The sequence below is a fragment of the Nanorana parkeri genome, unplaced genomic scaffold (assembly GCF_000935625.1).
Source record: "Nanorana parkeri isolate BGI_ZX_2015 unplaced genomic scaffold, ASM93562v1 scaffold100, whole genome shotgun sequence".
Taxonomy (NCBI): domain Eukaryota; kingdom Metazoa; phylum Chordata; class Amphibia; order Anura; family Dicroglossidae; genus Nanorana; species Nanorana parkeri.
The window spans coordinates 773,356-791,654 of record NW_017306368.1 but is presented as its reverse complement, the minus strand read 5'-3'; the positions used below and the strand labels follow the sequence as shown (position 1 = coordinate 791,654).

Sequence of the window (18,299 nt, the reverse complement as noted above, 5' to 3'; positions counted from 1 at the left end):
AGGCTTGGGTAGCCAGGGTACAATTGAGAGTCTAGCTTGGTTTTGCACACTAAAGCTTGTGAGGGACGAAATTAACTTTTCTTGAATGGGGGAGCAGAGGATTTTGGCACAGAAGGCTTTGATTACTTCTGAGCTCCAAGCTAACTTTTGCAGGGGCTGCTACACTGAGCACCTCTAGCAAGGACTTACTGGCTAGACCTGGAAGCAAGCAGGCGGGAGCAGAGTAGTAATTTAAAGGTGACATGCCCCATCCAATCTTTGCCTTGCCAGTGGTCAAAACCTGAGGCAGATTAGGAGTGGGAGGTTTATGCAGAATTGTCCTTATAGCTTTGAATAATCACCTAAAGGAAACTGCATAACCCATTAGTTCAATAATTACTCCCTGTACCTGACGATGTACAATCGGGAAATGAGGCATATTTTGTGGGAACAAGAACTGTGGCATACGTGTGCAGTGTACACAATAAGCAACCTTAGGTTCTATTATAACCTTTTAAGCCACCCATTGTTCAGCTCCATGTTGCCATCACTATGCTTGCTGTTCTGCTAATCTTTTTTTATTCTGTATACCCAAGGGTGCCCCAGGTCTTTTACAATCCTAATAATTACTTGGCATGTTAGTAACTCTTACTATTACAACTGCTTCTGCAATACATATTGCATCAACTATCTAACTCAAGTGCAAGGCAGCTCTTCCTCAAAATTCTTAATAAGATTTCAGTTTTAATATTTAAAGATTAAACATAAACACAAAATATTTTGAGAAAACAAAATAGCATAAAGACATTGTAGGTATAAAATAGAAACAGCAGGGGATTCCCCAATCAACGATCGTAAGCGCTGATTGAGGAATCTGTTATATTTTCTTTGTCCAGCCCGCAGGTTGAACAAAGAAAATATAAACATGTTAAGTCTTTCTAAAAGGACAGATCACTGTGAAGGTGTTGAGAAAAACCGGGAATTGGCCAGAAGTAATGGCAAATATTTCTCTCGCAGGAATATTTTTAAAAATAGCGCTATGCTAAGAAAATATACATACTTTGTCACCATGTCAACTACATAGTCAGTTTAATTAATCTATGTAGCCTATAGAAACATTAACATATTTCATAACAAGAAACACTTTAAAACCACTGTAACTAGACATTATAACCCATACAAGTTTACCAATGTAAACATAAAGGCTTTAGGGTCAAAATAAGGCAGCCATCCATTCCCACAATGTCCTATTAGTGAGTGATTCCCCTGTTTCAAAGTCTTTCACAATATAATGATATACATTGTGCACATTAAACCAATTTGTTTCTGGATGCAGCAGAGAAATAATTCAAACTACATGACTACTTACTATAATAAAATGCCTTTACTTTTGGTATGAGCAATAGAACATGTCAAATATTGATAAATAATTCAAAAGACATTTAAATATAAACTGGTTAACATTAATCAATAAAGCACAATATTTTCTGTGGATTAATGAGCCAGAGTTTGACTATCCAATTTGCTAAAAACCACCCAGAACTAAGATCCTGTTTCACTACATATGCTGAAAAAGAGAACAGGGTACGAAGCTTACTGAAAGATATAATAATATAACACAGTGTAAGATTTGGCTGAAAACCCATAAAAGGAAATCAGTTAACTATTTAATAGCCTGAACGGGAGTCTATATTGAAAAGCCTCCCACCACAAATGGTCCTATATATGCTCCCTTAGAATTGTTTCTTGTCGTATATGTCTATGATATCATTAAATCTGTTGTGCTACCTAACATATAGACTCCATGTTTCTGTTCTTTTTTACCTGTTAACTTTTCTTAATGTCCTAATAAACTTTTTTATGGCAAAAATAAATAAATATATTTAATAGCATGCTGTCACGGTTCACTCAATATATCTCACGGCACACTAGTGTGCCGCGGCACAGTGGTTGAAAAACGCTGAAATAGATGTTTTACATTTTTGGTTAATGCAAGAGTGATAAGCCAGTGTTTCCTATGTCTTTTGGGGACCTGCTCACTAGTCTGTATGTCTACTGTTACAAATTATATTATGGAGAACGTGCTGGAAAAAGTATGAACAGCCCAAGATGGATGGAAATAATCAATGCTCTAATATAGGTGAGAATAGGTTCACAAACTATGGCAGGGGGATATAATTTCTGAAATCCTCCAGAGATGTACAGAAGACAGCAGGTAACTTAGCCTGCAAGACTCAACTTATGACTGCAATATGAAATTTCGGTGGGCTACTCCATTGACTTGGGTAAAGACAGCAAATCTCTGCATATTAAAAAAAGAAAAAAAAGGAAGGAGAGAAGGAAACATGATTTCATTTTCTTGAACTATAGTGAATCTTTAGACTCCTAAACCTCCTGAACATTTGCTGCACATACTTTGCCCTATAGTTCATTTGTTGAAGTTAGCCATAAATGTCTAGAAGGAAACAAAGTAAGAAAAAACTGTCAGTTTATGCATTTTGAGGCTTGTTGCTCTACCTCTTAACTTGCTGACTTGCTTTCCCAGGACAAGTTTTCTTTAACCACTTCCAGCGGGTTCACGTGAATGTAAGTCCTCCGCAGGAAGTGGTTATACCAAGAACATGGCTGCTGCTGCCGTACCGTTTTAAACAGCATGTGATTGCATTTCGGCGGCCGAAATGTTGGTGTATCCCTAATAAACATATTTGGTACTTTTGTAAATCATATGCCAAACGTGGTGTAGAGTATCTTTATTGATCAAAAGGTTAATTGCTCTTGTATGCACAATTTGCTCACAGAATAGATGGAAATGGTTTGTTGATGAATAGCTTAAATATGTTTTAAAGGAAGGGAAATATTTGATAATACTCACCTGTACATCTTTGTATTTAGCCCGCAAGTCCATGAGTCTGTGATAAGCTTTGACTGCTTCACTGAACTCCCCTACATCAGTACTAGTTAGAAGATAGTTTTCCCATATTTGCCAGTGTTCAAAGTTGCATTTAATGGCCTCTTGAAGTGTCCGAAAAGCCTTGTGCCTTTTAAAGAACAGTAAACATTAGTACAAAGCAGATTATTTAATTAATGTGCACTTGTTGTACATGCAAATGCAGGCTACAGTATCAGGCATGTTTAGAATGAAATGATTTGACTCTGAATGTACATTTCTTTGTATGTCCAACAAATAAGTAATTTGACTAAGCACATACATTTTACAAAATACAGATTGTTCTCTGTTTAGAAATTTGGAAAGTGGAATCAAAAGATAAGGGTTTTGTTTTTTAAGGGTTTGATCAAAATTGTGCAACATTTGTAATTATATAGATAAGAGTGCTTTCAGACAGAAAATTACACGTTTGTAATTAAAAAAAGGAAATAAAGCTTCAATTAGATTCCATTAAACTCAGTCTGTTTGACTGTTGCCATTACATCATTATTTAAACAACCTTGGTACTCATCACTAGGAAAAAATGTGATGGGTGGCTCTGGAATGATGAATTAAAAGGAAACTAATTATTTGTAACACTTTAATTACTTTCCATTGCACATCTGAAAATGTAATATAGTAGCGTTCGCTGACCTGAACTTTTCTAGTAGAAACTCTGCACTTGAAACATTATGTTTCTGAATGAAACCAGAAAAGCTCTTAGCTTTTTTTTCTTCTTGTGAGACACAGTTGCTTATAGGAACATAGACTTATCAACAGCCGCTGTTATCCAGAGACTGATACGCTGTAATGCATGTCTAACACTCTATTTTCACCTCAAACATAAATGATGAAGAGTTCAACACAGCAGCAGATTAGGACCCATGCACATGGTGCTTTTTTGTGTGTATGCAGAGAGCTTGCGCCCTGTGAAAAGCATCCCTCCCGATATGCAGGGAATTGTACCATGTACCATTAAATGTGGACAGCCACGTACAGATTCGGCCAATATCACCTTGTCATTAACTTGAATGTGCTCAGCGGCCGCATTTGAATGGGCACACCTGGGATTCCTGCTGCAAGAACACATAGATTCTTGCCCCAGGAATCCCCAAATACACATACATGTGTGCATAGAGCCTAGGGGTAAAACCACAGTAACTAAAGTTGACAAAAAATATAAAGTAAGGGGCTTATTTATAAGTGTTCACATGGCTTTCCTGCCACTAGATGGAGCCGAGGAGCATAGGAAATTCCTTGGCTCCATCTAGTGACTGGAATGCCATTCGACCAACTATATGCAGGGTGGAACATTTATATATCAGCCCCTTAAATGTTGTTAACTAATACACCTATTTTTATACTGCTAAATTAAATTCCTATAGGTTATAAACATAGGAAAGTAAACTAATTAAGGCTGATGAGTGAATAAGGAGCATGCAAGTTTTAGTAGTACACGAAGACAGGTAAAGAAAATGTAACGCAAAATGGCCATTTACAGGTTTATACATTTTTAGGACTGTCAGTAAATATTTACTTTTAACCTCTGTAAAAACAACTTTAACCGCCCGCCGATTTTTTACAATGGCTGGCCAGGAGCTTCCTGGATGTGACAGACTGTCTAAAGATGGCCTGTTAGCCCCGCCCACTCGCACGTGGTGTGCGTGGGGAAACTGCCAACATTTAAAAACAGGCAGCGATGCCTAGTTACATACAAGCGATCCGCCGGCTATAGAGCTGGCGGATCGCTTGTATAACGTGCCTCCTCCGCGCCCACCCCTCCCGAGCTCAGTTGTGCCCAGTGCGAGCCCGGGATTAGCATGGTGGTTCTTTGACAGGGGATCAGAGGGAGATCGGTACACAATCTCCCTCCGGTCCCCTCTCCGGTGTCAGAATGCGGAAGTGATGTATATTACATCACTTCCGCATTCTTGCATCACTCTCCAGCTTCAGAAGCTGGAGAGAAGCTGATGAAGCAGATCTCTGCTTCATCAGCTTCTTTGGGGGGTCCTAGGTGACATAAGGGGTCTTGGAGACCCCTGAGGTCTCCATAAAGAGGACCTGTCACATCCTCTTTGCTATCAGATAGGAGGCTAAAAAAAACCCTATGTGATAACAATAAAGTTAAGTGGAAAAAAAAAAGTTGCAAAAAAATGAAAGTCACACATGAAAAATAATAAAAAAACAACAGTTTTTAAAAAGTTCCCACCCATACACACACGTGCGCAAACATGCGTTGGGTGCGCATACATGCACAAACGACAATTGCGCCCATTACGCCGCACATGTTACATATCGCTGCGAACGTCGCAGTGAGAGCAATCATTTTAGGGCCATCAATCACTGTTAACACTAAACTGATGAGCGGTAAAAGCTTTAAAAGCGTCGCCTATGGTGAATTATATGGTAGTTTTTTGCGATTTCGCGGGTGCGCGCAATGTTAAAGCTTGACATGTTTGGTGTCTATTTACCCGACGTGACCCCGTCTTTTATATTTTACCAAAAAATTGGGTAATAATAAATAAATTATAACATAATGTAAAAAACAACAACATTTTTTTCAACATTTTCAGTAATTTTTTCTTAATATAGTAAAAAATAAAACCCCCAGTGGTGATTAAATACCACCAAAAGAAAGCTCTATCTGTCCCCAAAAAATGCTATAAAATTTGTTTCAGTACAGCGTTGCATGACTGAATAAATGTCAGCCAAAGTACTGCAGTGCTGAATACTGAAAAATGACCTGGCCAGGAAGGGGGTGTAAACACTTGGTCAGCAAGTGGTTAAAGTAAGCTATCAGTGGAAGCAGATCCACAGGTATTATTTAATTGTACTACAGTTGAACATAGAACATAAGCCAAAATAAACATTGTTTCATAGGAATGGGTTTTCAATTTCTGACAGTTACCAGAAGAAAAGCAAACACCAAGAAGGCGCCTGCCCCATAAACACATGTTCTAAATAAAAGTTTCTATGTGTGAACTGAGTGAACAGCACTGATGGTATCTCTTACTAAAATGGCATTATAATAATAAAATAGCCTTGTAGCCATTAAAGAGTACTAGGAACAATGTAGCACAACTTAAATAGTAGTATCTCAGTACACTAGCCTCGTAGCTACCACAGAGTACTAGGACTAAATTAGCACAACTAAAATGAGCTGATTAAATATGAATACTCTTAACACACTACAAAAACATCTACATACTATATAGGGATGCACAGATACTTTTCGAGTACCAGTGCAGATACTTGGCATTTTCATGAGAACTACCAGGGTTGCAGTGGTTGCAGCTGGGACCTGGCTCTGGCTCTCCATCACTGTCCTGAAATCATTAGTCTGTATTGTTTCAGAAAAACTGTCACATGACAATAAACAAAAATGTATCAGTACTCGTACTTGTAAGTACACGGCAAGTACCAGTACTCGTACTCGCAAAACTGGTATCTGTGCATCCCTTTATTTATAAAAACAAAATCGTACATTAAAACAAAGATGTACAAATCCCAGGAGCTCCGTGTGCTCCTTACAAATGACAGCTGCCTCCTAATTTTTCTATAGTGTAGTCTTGGAGCTCAAAAGTATCGGTACATGTACTCGTACTTGTACCGAGTACTGTACTTGGTATCTGTGCAACCCTAATACTATATACATGGAAAGTATTGAAATTGGTAGGGAGGCAATGCAGCATCATATAGAATGATTATGTTACCATCAATATGCATTCATTGTGCCAATTACAGTTCTTAATAGCAAGAAGATGCTTTAACCCCTTCGTGACTGACGACGTACAGTGTACGTCGCCAGCATCGGGGCTGTTTAAACAGACTCCCGGCGACTTTTGCCGCCGGGACTCTGTTTAAACTTGTAGAGCCGACTGTCGGCTTTACAACAGAAGCGATCCTGGCGACTTACCTGTCGCCAGATCGCTTCTGCGTCCCGAAGAAGGGGCCGCCCCCCCCCCCGGACACCCCCGCCGTGCTTTCCGGGCTCCATTGCCCCTCCTACGGGCCCGGGACCGGCGATCTTTGTGTCCGCGGGGAGCTGGGGAGGAGGTCGACGAACTTCCGTTCATCGATCCCCTCCCCGTTCTATGGGACCGGGAGCGATGCAGATTGCATCACTTCCGGTCCCTGGGCTGTCAGTTCTGGGCTCCTGCAGCCCAGGTCTAAGCTATTGAAGTGCGATCTGCACTTCAATAGCTCATTTCTAGTGTAAAGGTGACACTGAGGGTCTTTTGGACCCCCAGCATCACCTTAAAGAGGACCTGTCACCACCATCTGCTATTACATGGGGGGGCTTGCAAGCCCCCCATGTGATAGCAGTCAAAGTAAAGTAAAAAAAAATAAAGTTTTAAAAATTAAAATGAAATAAATCTAATAATAATTAAAAAAAATGTAGTGGAATATAACATGGGAGCAAAAAATTAAAAAAGGGCCTCAGTCATGAAGGGGTTAATAATGCAAATTTAAAGTCACATTGTATATTTTTTCACACATGTACATTGAAAAGATGTACAACACTATCTGAAAATTAAGCCTAATTGTCATTTCCATGAGCACACAAATATAAAGCAAAAGGATTACTGCATCACTGGACTACAGGAAACCTAACAGCAAGCAGGAGTACATACTCTTAAGTATGTTACATCATTGACAAGTAATGGCACACTTACTGGGCAGGGGAATAAAAACTGGTATAGCTTAGTCATGAAGTAAGAGAAATTCACCAGAGTAGAATGTTCTTGTTATAAAGGTAATAGAAGGCATCTTTGCGGTATCTGTTTGCAGGCAGTATTATTAGATTTACATATTTTTGAAATGTTGTACATGTTAACTTTATCCTCTCGGAGGGAGCAAGGCTGAAAGGGCCGTTCTTTGAGCAAGCCGGGTCAGATGATCGAATGAGTATAACTTTTTTTATTTTCCTCCTTAGACCAAAATGAGCAGTTAACCCTTGCAGTGCGGGGGTAGCCCCACTGCAAGCATTAATAAAAAAATCTGCTCAGAGTTTTTCTTCAAAGGAAAAGTGAATATCTGCAGTTCAGTCAGTGTAAAAAGATAGAATCCACTCTGATTTAATGTTCTACGGCATGAAAATATCATAGGGGATGAATACTTTTTATCAGCTCTGTATATCATAAAAATAAAACTTCTGCGCTATGGAAATGTCACATCAAATGAGCTGTGCTAAACAACGTATTTTCTTTTCTTAAGCTGTCCTCAAAAAACATATTATCTGAGAAGAAGTAAGAATGCAGTCATCAGAAGTAGAATAGTAATCCCTTGACAAGTAAGGCCAGGGAGTTGCTTCTTCCTGATCTTGATAATTAGTCAGATTTGCAATGGCCAAGGGGAACTAACAGAATCTGAAAATGTTTTGTATTCACAATGGAAATATTAAAATACTTACTTCTGTTTTAATCTGATGTATGCGGAGGACAGATTATTCCAAGCTTCTGCATTCTGCATTTATAGAAAAAACAGAAGAAAAGACAATCATTTAAAATATTTAAAAATATTAGTATTCATATATAGTCATGGACAAATATTGGCACCCCTGCATTTCTGTCAGATAATGCACCACTTCGTGCAGAACATTGTTGCAATTACAAATGTTTCGGCATTCTCATGTTTATTTCTTTTGTTTGTATTGGTATGACACAAAATAGTGGAGACAAAAAAGCCAAATCTGACACATTCCACGCAAAACTCCAAAAATGGACTGGACAAAATTATTGGCACCTTCTCCAAATTGCAAGAAACAATTGCATTCCAAGTTTTAGTGGAAAAGCATGGACAATCTCAAGTTTACAAGTCCATCTCCAGAGATCCTAATGTTCCTGTGTCCACTGTGCGCAACATTGTCAAGAAATTTACAGGCCATGGCACTGTAACTAATCTCCCTGGACGTGGACACAATTGATCAAAGATTGCAACGAAGGATTGTTCGAATGGTGGATAAAGACCCTCGATCTACTTCCAGCTGACCTTCAGGCACAGGGTACAACTGTGTCAGCTCGCACTATACGTCCCCATCTGAATGAAAAGGTATGCTATGGTAGGAGACCCAGGAGGACCCCACTGCTGGCACAGAAACATAAAAAAGCCAGATTGGAGTTTGCCAAAACTTACCTAAGGAAGCCAAAACCCTTTTAGAAGAATGTGCTGTGGACAGACGAAACAAAATAACAGCTATTTGGTAAAGCCCATAATTCTACTGTTTTCAGAAAAAGAAATGTGGCCTTTAAAGAAAAAAATACAGTCCCTATAGTCAAACATGGTGGAGGTTCACTGATATTTTGGGGTTGCTTTGGTGCTTTAGGCACTGGATGTATTGACTGTGTGCAGGGCATTGTGGAATCTGAAGACTACCAAAGAACTCTGGGGTGCAATGTGGGGCCCAGTGTTAGAAAGTTGGGTCTCAGTCAGAGGTCTTGGGTTTTACAGCAGGACAATGACCCAAAGCACATGCCAAAAAGCACCCAGAAATGGTTTCAGACAAAGCGCTGGAGAGTACTGGACTGGCCAGCAATGTGGAGAGATCTCAAAAAGAGCATTTGGGAAAAGGAACATGAACCCTTCCAATCTGAGAGACCTGGAGTAGTTGGTGTAGAAGAGTGGTCCAAAATTCCTGTAGAGAGGTGTAAAAAAACTCATTGATGGTTACAGGAAGCTATTACTTTCAGTAATTTTTTGCAAGGGCTGTAGTACCAAATATCAATTGAGGGTGCCTCTTTCTAGTGTCATACCAATACAAACAAAAGAAATAAACATGAGAATGCCTAAACATTTGTAATTGCAACAATTTTCTGGGCAAAGTTGTGCATTATCTGACAGAAATGCAGAGGTGCCTAGTAGTAGTAGTTTCAGGATATATATAAAACAAACATTGCAGATAAGTATGCATTGCAAATACTCAAAACTGCATATAAAAATGTTCATTCCTAATGCTAAACCTGTAGGGCAGTTTAGGAAGCCATCCTACTGATGCTGTGCAAAGCTCAAAACTATAAAAAGTACAAACATTAATCAAAATGCATTTGTGGACAGGTAATATGGAAACTGGCCTAGAGTGCCACAATTGTGAATAGCAGCAACTGAGTTGAACACTGCCACTTCAAGCCACTTGAAGCAAATGATCAAACAAGTGGTGACACATTTTTTTCCAGCTGCTATCCACACCTTATGACATGCATCCCTTGGATGACAGTAATGATCAAAATACCAGAGCTAATACTAAGAGGTCTTTGCCTCAGGATCGAGGCTTGGGCAAGTATATCTTCCTTATTTGGTCCCCTAGAGAAAAACGAGCAGTTAATTTGTATTCCGGTGAACCAAACTAACTTGCGCTAACGGAAATAGTAAAACTAAATTAAGATGGATTAAAATTTAAAATAGATATTAATATGACCCCGGAGCTAAAATTTCTAAAACCAAAAAGGAAAAAAGCTGCTGAACTCAGGCTAAAAGCCTACAGAATAATGGTGTAATGAAGTGTACAGTGCTAAATGCCCTTCAAGGAAATTAGATAACGTTAGGAATCATATGGTGTCACCTCCGTGTCAAGCAATCGTGAAACAGTGTATATATAATAAATATTTGTGTAAAACTTATAGTACGTTATAAAATGTGTCAGCAGGTGTCATAAAAGGCGTGTCCTACATGAACCTTATTAAATAAATAAACAAAAATCTTCAAAGAACATGTGTCATATATGACACCTGCTGACACATTTTATAACGTACTATAAGTTTTTACACAAATATTTATTATATATACACTGTTTCACGATTGCTTGACACGGAGGTGACACCTTAATTTGTATTCCGCCTGGAGTTCTTCTAATTGTGAAGTTAGTGGAAAGCACATATCTTTAATTAGCTTGGGGACCTCCTGGGAAACAGGGAAAATGGTATATGCATAAGCTGCATCTCTTGTTACTACACTAGTGAGCAGAAACAAATTGCTAACTTTTACAGCTTTTCAGGTTTTTAAAATGCCTTGTTTGGTTTGATTTAAACATAAAGATGTCTTCTGAGTTTAACATAAAATGGTATTAGAAATTCTCAGTGTGCTCGCTGTGATTTATACTACTTTGCAGCTCGCTGCTGTGGTTTCACAACTCTATATTTATTTTAATGATTCAATCAATTTTGCAAGCCATCAATAAACACACTGAAGAACCTGCAAAGTTTTTAAAAAAAAAGAGCCATGCTATAACTGAATCATAAATATATACGCAGGTAGTTTCAAAGCAATTGTTGGAGAAGACACATTTTTCATTTTTACATTGAAATTTCAGAAAATTCTACAGACAGTGGAAAATCTTACTGAAGCAGCAGCTTTACTATGCTCACTCTGCGCTTTCCATATATTCAAAATTTCTTTGTACACGTTATTGAATTTGAATTGTCTCAACATGAGGGTTATTGCAAAATGATCAACAGCAGTGAAAATCTAATTATATTACAGATGCCTATTTTTTTTGCTTCAACTATACTGGAGCCAAATTAGGATTATGGAAAAAAAACTTCACTAGTTCATGGCTGTCTTGGCTGAAGTAAAGATTAGCAGTCCTATACAGAATTTTTAAGCAGATGCCGACAGACTGTGTCTATGCAATGTATGACTATACATTTGAATGCAAGTTATTACAAGAACACAAGTTTGGTTTTGTATATATCATACCTGGGATGCAAGAAAATAGTCTGACTTGTGGGGGCGTGGCTAACTGTCAGGCAAATGGCCACACATTGATGGAGCTCTGCACCACTGGACCCTTGGAGAACGAGTATCAGCTATCATTGGCATTCTTGTGACAGCTTTACTGCTAGTGTGACCCTCCGCCGTAACCCCCCACACTGGAAGTGGCCGAAATCGCAGGCGGAAAGAATAAGGAGCAGCGACAGAATCCATTGCATAATCCGTGCGGACAAAGATGGCCGACGCATGTGGCACTGTGGAGGAGCCAACATATCTGAGATTTTCACCTGAGGTATTTGACTCATCTTCTTTGGATAGCCTACCCTTGCAGCATGGGGACTCTTCTGTCTGCAACCGAAACTCTGCATTATTAGACAGATTCAGCCCCATGTTACAAACGGAGCTTAATACTGCAACTGACAACTGACTGCTACTCTCACTAAATAAATACGGGAGATTGGTTTCCGTACTGACTTATTGGAACGAAAAATGGATGATGTCCTTACAATAGTGGATTCTCATAAAAAAGAAATAACCTCAATACTGCATTAGACAAATTGGAAGACCTAGAGAACCAAGCCAGACAGGGCAATTTGCGTGTCGGAGGCCTCCCTGAGTGAATAGAGGACCTCACTTCTACCATTACAGCGCTTTTCCAGGAACTGGTTTCCTCAATACCTGTGGACAGATTGGAATTCGATCGTATTCATAGGGCCCTGATGCAAAAACGACCGGACTGCCCTCCCAGGAACATCATTATTAAATTCACATACTACAGAATGAAGGAAGCCATCTTGTCTACTGCCTGGGAACAGAAAAATCTATAGTTTCAGGGCCATTCTTTTCAAATCTTTGCAGATTCATCTCCGACTACCATTCAGAAAGACGCAGGGAATGGAAGCCATATCTGGATGTCCTCCACACTAATGGCATTGCTTACTGGTGGGGCTTTCCCTTCAAACTCTTGCTTGCCCATTCCAATTATATCCCTTCTAAATATTGATATAAAAATATTAACAAAAATCTTGGCCACTCATATCATTACTTTCTTACCCACAGGCTAGTGACAATGTTAGGAAAATTGTACATGTGATTAATATCCTTAAGTCTAGAGGCTTTCCAGGTTTATTTGACTCTGTATCTTGGGAATATTTAACATATGTGTTAGGAAAGTGGGGACTAGATGAATCCTTTATGAAATGGCTACACACTCTTTATTCCAATCCCACAACTCAGGTAAAATATCCTCCGATGTAGGTCTCCAGCATTGGCTATTGCCCGACGCACCCGTCAGGGATACCCTTTATCTCCAGCCCTTTTTGCATTAGCTATTGAACCTCTAGCACTTCTCATACATTCTAACCCCAACCTTAAAGGTGTTGAGTTAGCAGGTGTTAAAAATAAAGCCAGCCTATTTGCCGATAATGTAATGCTTACCCTTACTCAACCTCATACCACTGTTACCAATCTTCTTAATTTATTACAATGTTTCGCTATCATATCTGGTCTTACGGTCAACTGGAGTAAATCTGCTGCATTGAATGTGAATCTACCTCAATCCTCATATGACCACCTGTGTGACAATTATAAGTTCTCCTGGGAGAAAATTCTATAACGTATCTTGGGGTGCAAATACACCTTCCTATGACACTTTATATGCAGCAAATTATATACCACTTTTTCGCTTTTTGAGACATCTGTTGACCACTTGGCAGAATCAACATCTTTCCTGGTTCGGTAAAGTGGTAGCCAGTAAGATGACATTGTTACCTAGGCTCCTCTTTTTTTTCTCCAAACGCTGCCTGTGGCGATATCTTTGCTTGCCCTACATTTTTTACAGCAGAGTATACTACATTATAGCCAGGGTTTCTAAAGCTACTCTATATAAACATAAAAGGGATGGGAGTATTGGTTTACCTAACATATGGCTTCATTATCAAGCTTCTCAACTTTTACAACTTATCTCCATTTATCAGAAGTGTAACCTCTCGCTATGGACATTGTTGGAAATTCCCACTTGTTTTCCTATACCACCGACTACTTTGACTTGGCTACCTTTCTGTGATAGGCCTAAATGTTTGAGCCCTCTTATGAGACATGCTTTGAAGGTCTGGGACTCAATTAAATACTCTGCAGGGTTACTGTCTTTATATCTGCCTCTCTTACCATGTCCATTACTCTCACAGCCGTTATTTAAGCCGGGAGCTTCTGACCCCCTGACTTTTAAGTGGTGGTCAACCAATGGTTTTACCATAATTTATGATTTCTTTTGATCTACTAGTATACCTACCTGGCATTTTATTAATCAACATAAATGACCACCTGAATCCGAGTTGTTTCGATACCTTCAGCTTCACCATTGGATTTTATCCTTGGCTGGCAGGAGAGATCCGAAACAACCTCTCACGTGCTTTGAGCATCTCTGTCTATACACTCCAGAAGGAACTGGACTAGTTATGAATTACAAAAATGGGGGCAATAATAAAGCAAAGTGGTAACACAATTAGTCACAAATCAGGTTGCCTCTCCCTTAACAAAGTCTCTGTGACAGGTTTACAGTTCTGTGCGTCTGTATTTCTGGACAGTCAAGTGCAACAGTTTGAAATGTTCTGAGGCAGATTTATTACTGAAGAGGTTACAGATTTTTACTCTAAACAAATAATTAAGAAATGGTCAGGGTAAGGGTTCATTCTGTCACAGTACTACTTTAGAGTAGCTGAAGAAGAAGAAATGTATGACTCAAGCTGCAACCTTATAGTAAATCTACCATACAATCTATCTTAATGCTCCAATTTAGCATTGCTTTGTCATGTGCCACAGAATTGATATATGTCCCCCATAATAATTTCCATCAGCATGGCTGAAATAACAGATTATGTGATCGCTAACAAGCTATTTACATATAACCTCAGCAAAATTAAAATCATGACACCATAGAGGTTTGCTTAATTACTGACATAAGCATTGATGACATCATTAATAGAAAAAACAAATGATGGCATCAAAACTGATGTTGTGCAGTAGCGATTACAGTACAATTACTCAGAATGGATTAAACCACCTGTGACATGTGTTTTAATGAAATCATGCATTTTATATGATCACATATGATCATTACATGAATGTTTTTAATTAGTTACTAAGGGTAAAAATCTTGATAGACACCAAAAAGTATAGTACTAATTCAATGGCAATTAGTCAAATTATGCATAATATAATAACTTATGACATCATATTCATTATCCTCACAAGTCACATCAATACTAAATGGTAAATGATCAATCAATAACAATGGCCTGGACAGATGTCTTCTTCAGTCAGCCTATTTAAACAGAGTAGTCACTCTGCTGTTTGATATCATTGTGTGCACCATGGACCAAAGAAAGCAAGGGAAAGAGTTGTCTGGGAATATCAGAAAGAAAATAATAGGCCAGCATGTCAAAAGCAAAAGGCTACAAGACCATATTCAAGCAGCTTGATGTTCCTGTGACTACAGATGCAAATATTATTAAGAAGTTTGAGCTCCATTGGAGTGTGGTCAAATTGCTTGAGATAGCCAAGAGAGGGCAATTGCCCCAAGATTAAACAGAAGGATAGTACAAATGGTTGATAATGAGCAAAATAAATCTTTCAAAGAGATTTAAAAAAATTAAGTTCAAGGTAAAGTACATCAGTGTCTGATCGCACCATCCATCACTTATTGAGTGACAGAGGGCTTCAAGGAAGAAGACCCAAAAGCACTCCACTGTTGAAAGAAACACATAAAAAAGCCAGACTAGAAATTGCTAAAATGCAGGGCCCTATGTATCCATCCTTGTGTGTGTTACTAAGCTGTGTGTGTCTCCACAAACATACAGGCAGAGCAAGGCAAGCCACTCCCCTGTTCCCCACAACTCTTTCCTCTCTTCTCCCTTTTTAAAGCTAGTAGAGGGACAGCTGCTAGAGAATGCTCTGTCCCTTGTGATCTTGTAGCCAACAAAAGATTAGAGAAGCCGAGCTGAAAGAACTGGAGCCAGCAATTCTGAAACATGATGACTGTAAGTACTTGGACAAAAAATTAGGAAATACTTTTCTGGGCAATGTATATTTGTTTGATCTGGAGACATTATTTTTTAAAGGTTGAGTGTTTAATACTACTTCAGACTATCACGGAATTATAAAGCGAAATGTACAGCCAAGCATCAGAACGCTCTCTCATTCGCAAGTTATGGGTCCTCCAACATTATAATGACCCAAAACACAGCTGAAAGCACCCAAGAACAAAACAATAGACTATTCTGAGGTTGTCTTCTATAAGCACTGATATGAATCCTACCGAATATTTACAGAAAGAGCTTAAACGTACAGTTGCAGCAGCTTGCTCCAGAAGAGTGGACCAAAGTACCTGTTGGCAGATGAAGAATTCTCATTGAGAGCTACAGAAATTGCTTGTTTGCAGCGATTTTCTCAAAAGGTTGTGCAAAAACATGTTAGGTTAAGGGACCCATTATTTTTGTTCATGCCACTTTCATAAGTTTTATTATTTAAAAAAATGGAAGGGTATCAAAAACAAATTTATAAATATACACATACCTTAGATAGTTGCCTAAAATATTTGTCTTGGAGGGTGTTTTAGAGTTCTAATGATTCTTTTTGTGAAGTAATGAAATAAGATATTTTAATGTTCCTAAACAAGAATCTAACAGTAATAGACCACTTTCCAGTCAAAAAATGAAAGCTGTTTTTAGGCATTTAGCCCAGTGCTTAATTAAACAAATATAACAAACATGTGCTATTGATCAATGACATAATGCTTAAATTTACACAAAGGAATAAGACTGGGCAAGGGACAACGGCACTAAAAAATGAAGTCATGGTAGCTGTGGCAAATCTTGCACCATGACAAAAGTACAAATAGGAACAAAACAAATAGTAATTACTGTGCATCAGCAAGGTCTCCCCCAAGTAAAAATTCCAGGGCAGTCAGGTGTTTCAAAATATGCTGTCCAAATTGTTCTGCAGAAGCACATGCAAACTAGTTGCGATCTGGCAACAGCCACAGAATATAGTAGATAAGAAATACATCAAGCTTACTTTCCTTTAAGACCTGAAGATGTCCAGCACTGGAATCAGCTAATTCTCCGTTAATACTTTTTTAGTCATTAACCATCAAATGTCTAATTTAACATTAGAAAGCACAATGTTTAGAGCGCACTCCTGTAGGTCAGACACAACTCTGGAGATTAACTACTGGTGGTGTGCGAAACTCCTCATAACAGGGGGAGGGACCCTGTGCACCAATAACAAACAAACTCTTCTTGGAGGAGCGCTACTACCTGGAATCACTTTTATGGGCAATGCTTGTACAGTGATGTAGGATCATGCATGTATCAAATACGAGCGTAGAAAAAAGTCTTCTAGAATGGAAAGGATGTAGACTTACAGTTAGGATATGGGAGACTCTGACAAAAACTCGCCTTATCTTCACTTCAGGATGTGATGGTCAGGTCCTTCTATCTGGCAGATGAGAGGTGAGTGGCTGAAAAGGGGCTGGGCTGAATGGCTAAATCCCTCAAGTTGTCAAATGTTGAGCTGGTCTTAGAACATAGCTGCAATATTGGAGCCGCTCACGTACTCGGCTGGCCAGGCCGGGCCGCAACGGCTGGGATAGGGAGAATGTGAGGGGGAGAGCGAGGAGCCGCGAACAGCGCTGGAGCGCCCGATGCCGTATGTATTGGCAATGCTGTCAGGCTGCTGTCTCGAGGTGTGGAGGTGCACGGTGGGTATAGAATGTGAGGGAGAGAGCGAGGAGCCGCGAACAGCGCTGGAGCGCCCGATGCCGTATGTATTGGCAATGCTGTCAGGCTGCTGTCTCTAGGTGTCCGATGGTCTCTCTGGCAACGAAAGTCGCTGAGGACTAAACGGGGGGTGGAGGTGCACGGTGGGTAGACGGCTACGCGTTTCGAGGAGATTCCTATTTATCAAGCCACACTCGATCTTGTGGCTTGATAAAGAGGAATCTCCTCGAAACGCGTCATTTTTGAACCTGAAAATGACTGCGAACTGGAATACTAGTAGCTTCCAAACCAAGAAAAAACAATATACTTGGTTTTTATAAATAGAATTACAGGTTTCAGCTGTTCTACCACAATTATAGAGACTTCTCTGAAAACCGACTTTTATTTAAACATGATTAATTAACAATTAGCTATAAAACGTTTTCCATTAGTACACCAGAGCAATAGCTATGGAAAATAGTGCAGTCATAAGTAAATAATAGATTACCAATCAGTAATTTCAAACAGTAATAGCCATTTGCAACATTAGCTACATATGTTTTCTCGGAATTCATATTTATTGTCAAAAAAATAATTTAATTTTTTAAGTTTTAGAGTAATTTCAGACTTTTGGTGCAAGTGTGTACATAATACACATATACACACACACACACACAGTTACATACGAAATAATAAATTGGCCTAAGTTACATGAGCGTGATTTGATCATAGTGTTGATTAATACAGAATTATTAAGTTCATGCATGCAATTCTGTTTTATTACCTCTGTGGTGCTATGTGTGCCACAGAGACACTTGTTCCTGTAAATGGCTATTTATTTTTACAAATTTGGTCTGGGCACCTAGGATTCAATGACCTCCCAAGAAAGACCTTATGTAAAACATTGCTGTATTATTGCATGTTCATAATTG

General features: G+C 39.0%; 1 protein-coding gene across 1 annotated transcript in view; it reads right to left on the bottom strand.

The window, feature by feature from the left end:
• The window catches only part of TTC27 (tetratricopeptide repeat domain 27), a 267,500-nt gene that overhangs the window by 38,914 nt on the left and 210,287 nt on the right, over positions 1–18,299 (bottom strand). Inside the window, exons 16-17 of the mRNA XM_018552894.1 lie at positions 8,319–8,371; positions 2,852–3,017 (exon numbers count right to left, since the gene is read on the bottom strand). Of these exons, the coding sequence (XP_018408396.1) occupies positions 2,852–3,017; positions 8,319–8,371 (219 nt within the window). The remainder of the gene's footprint in view (positions 1–2,851; positions 3,018–8,318; positions 8,372–18,299) is intronic.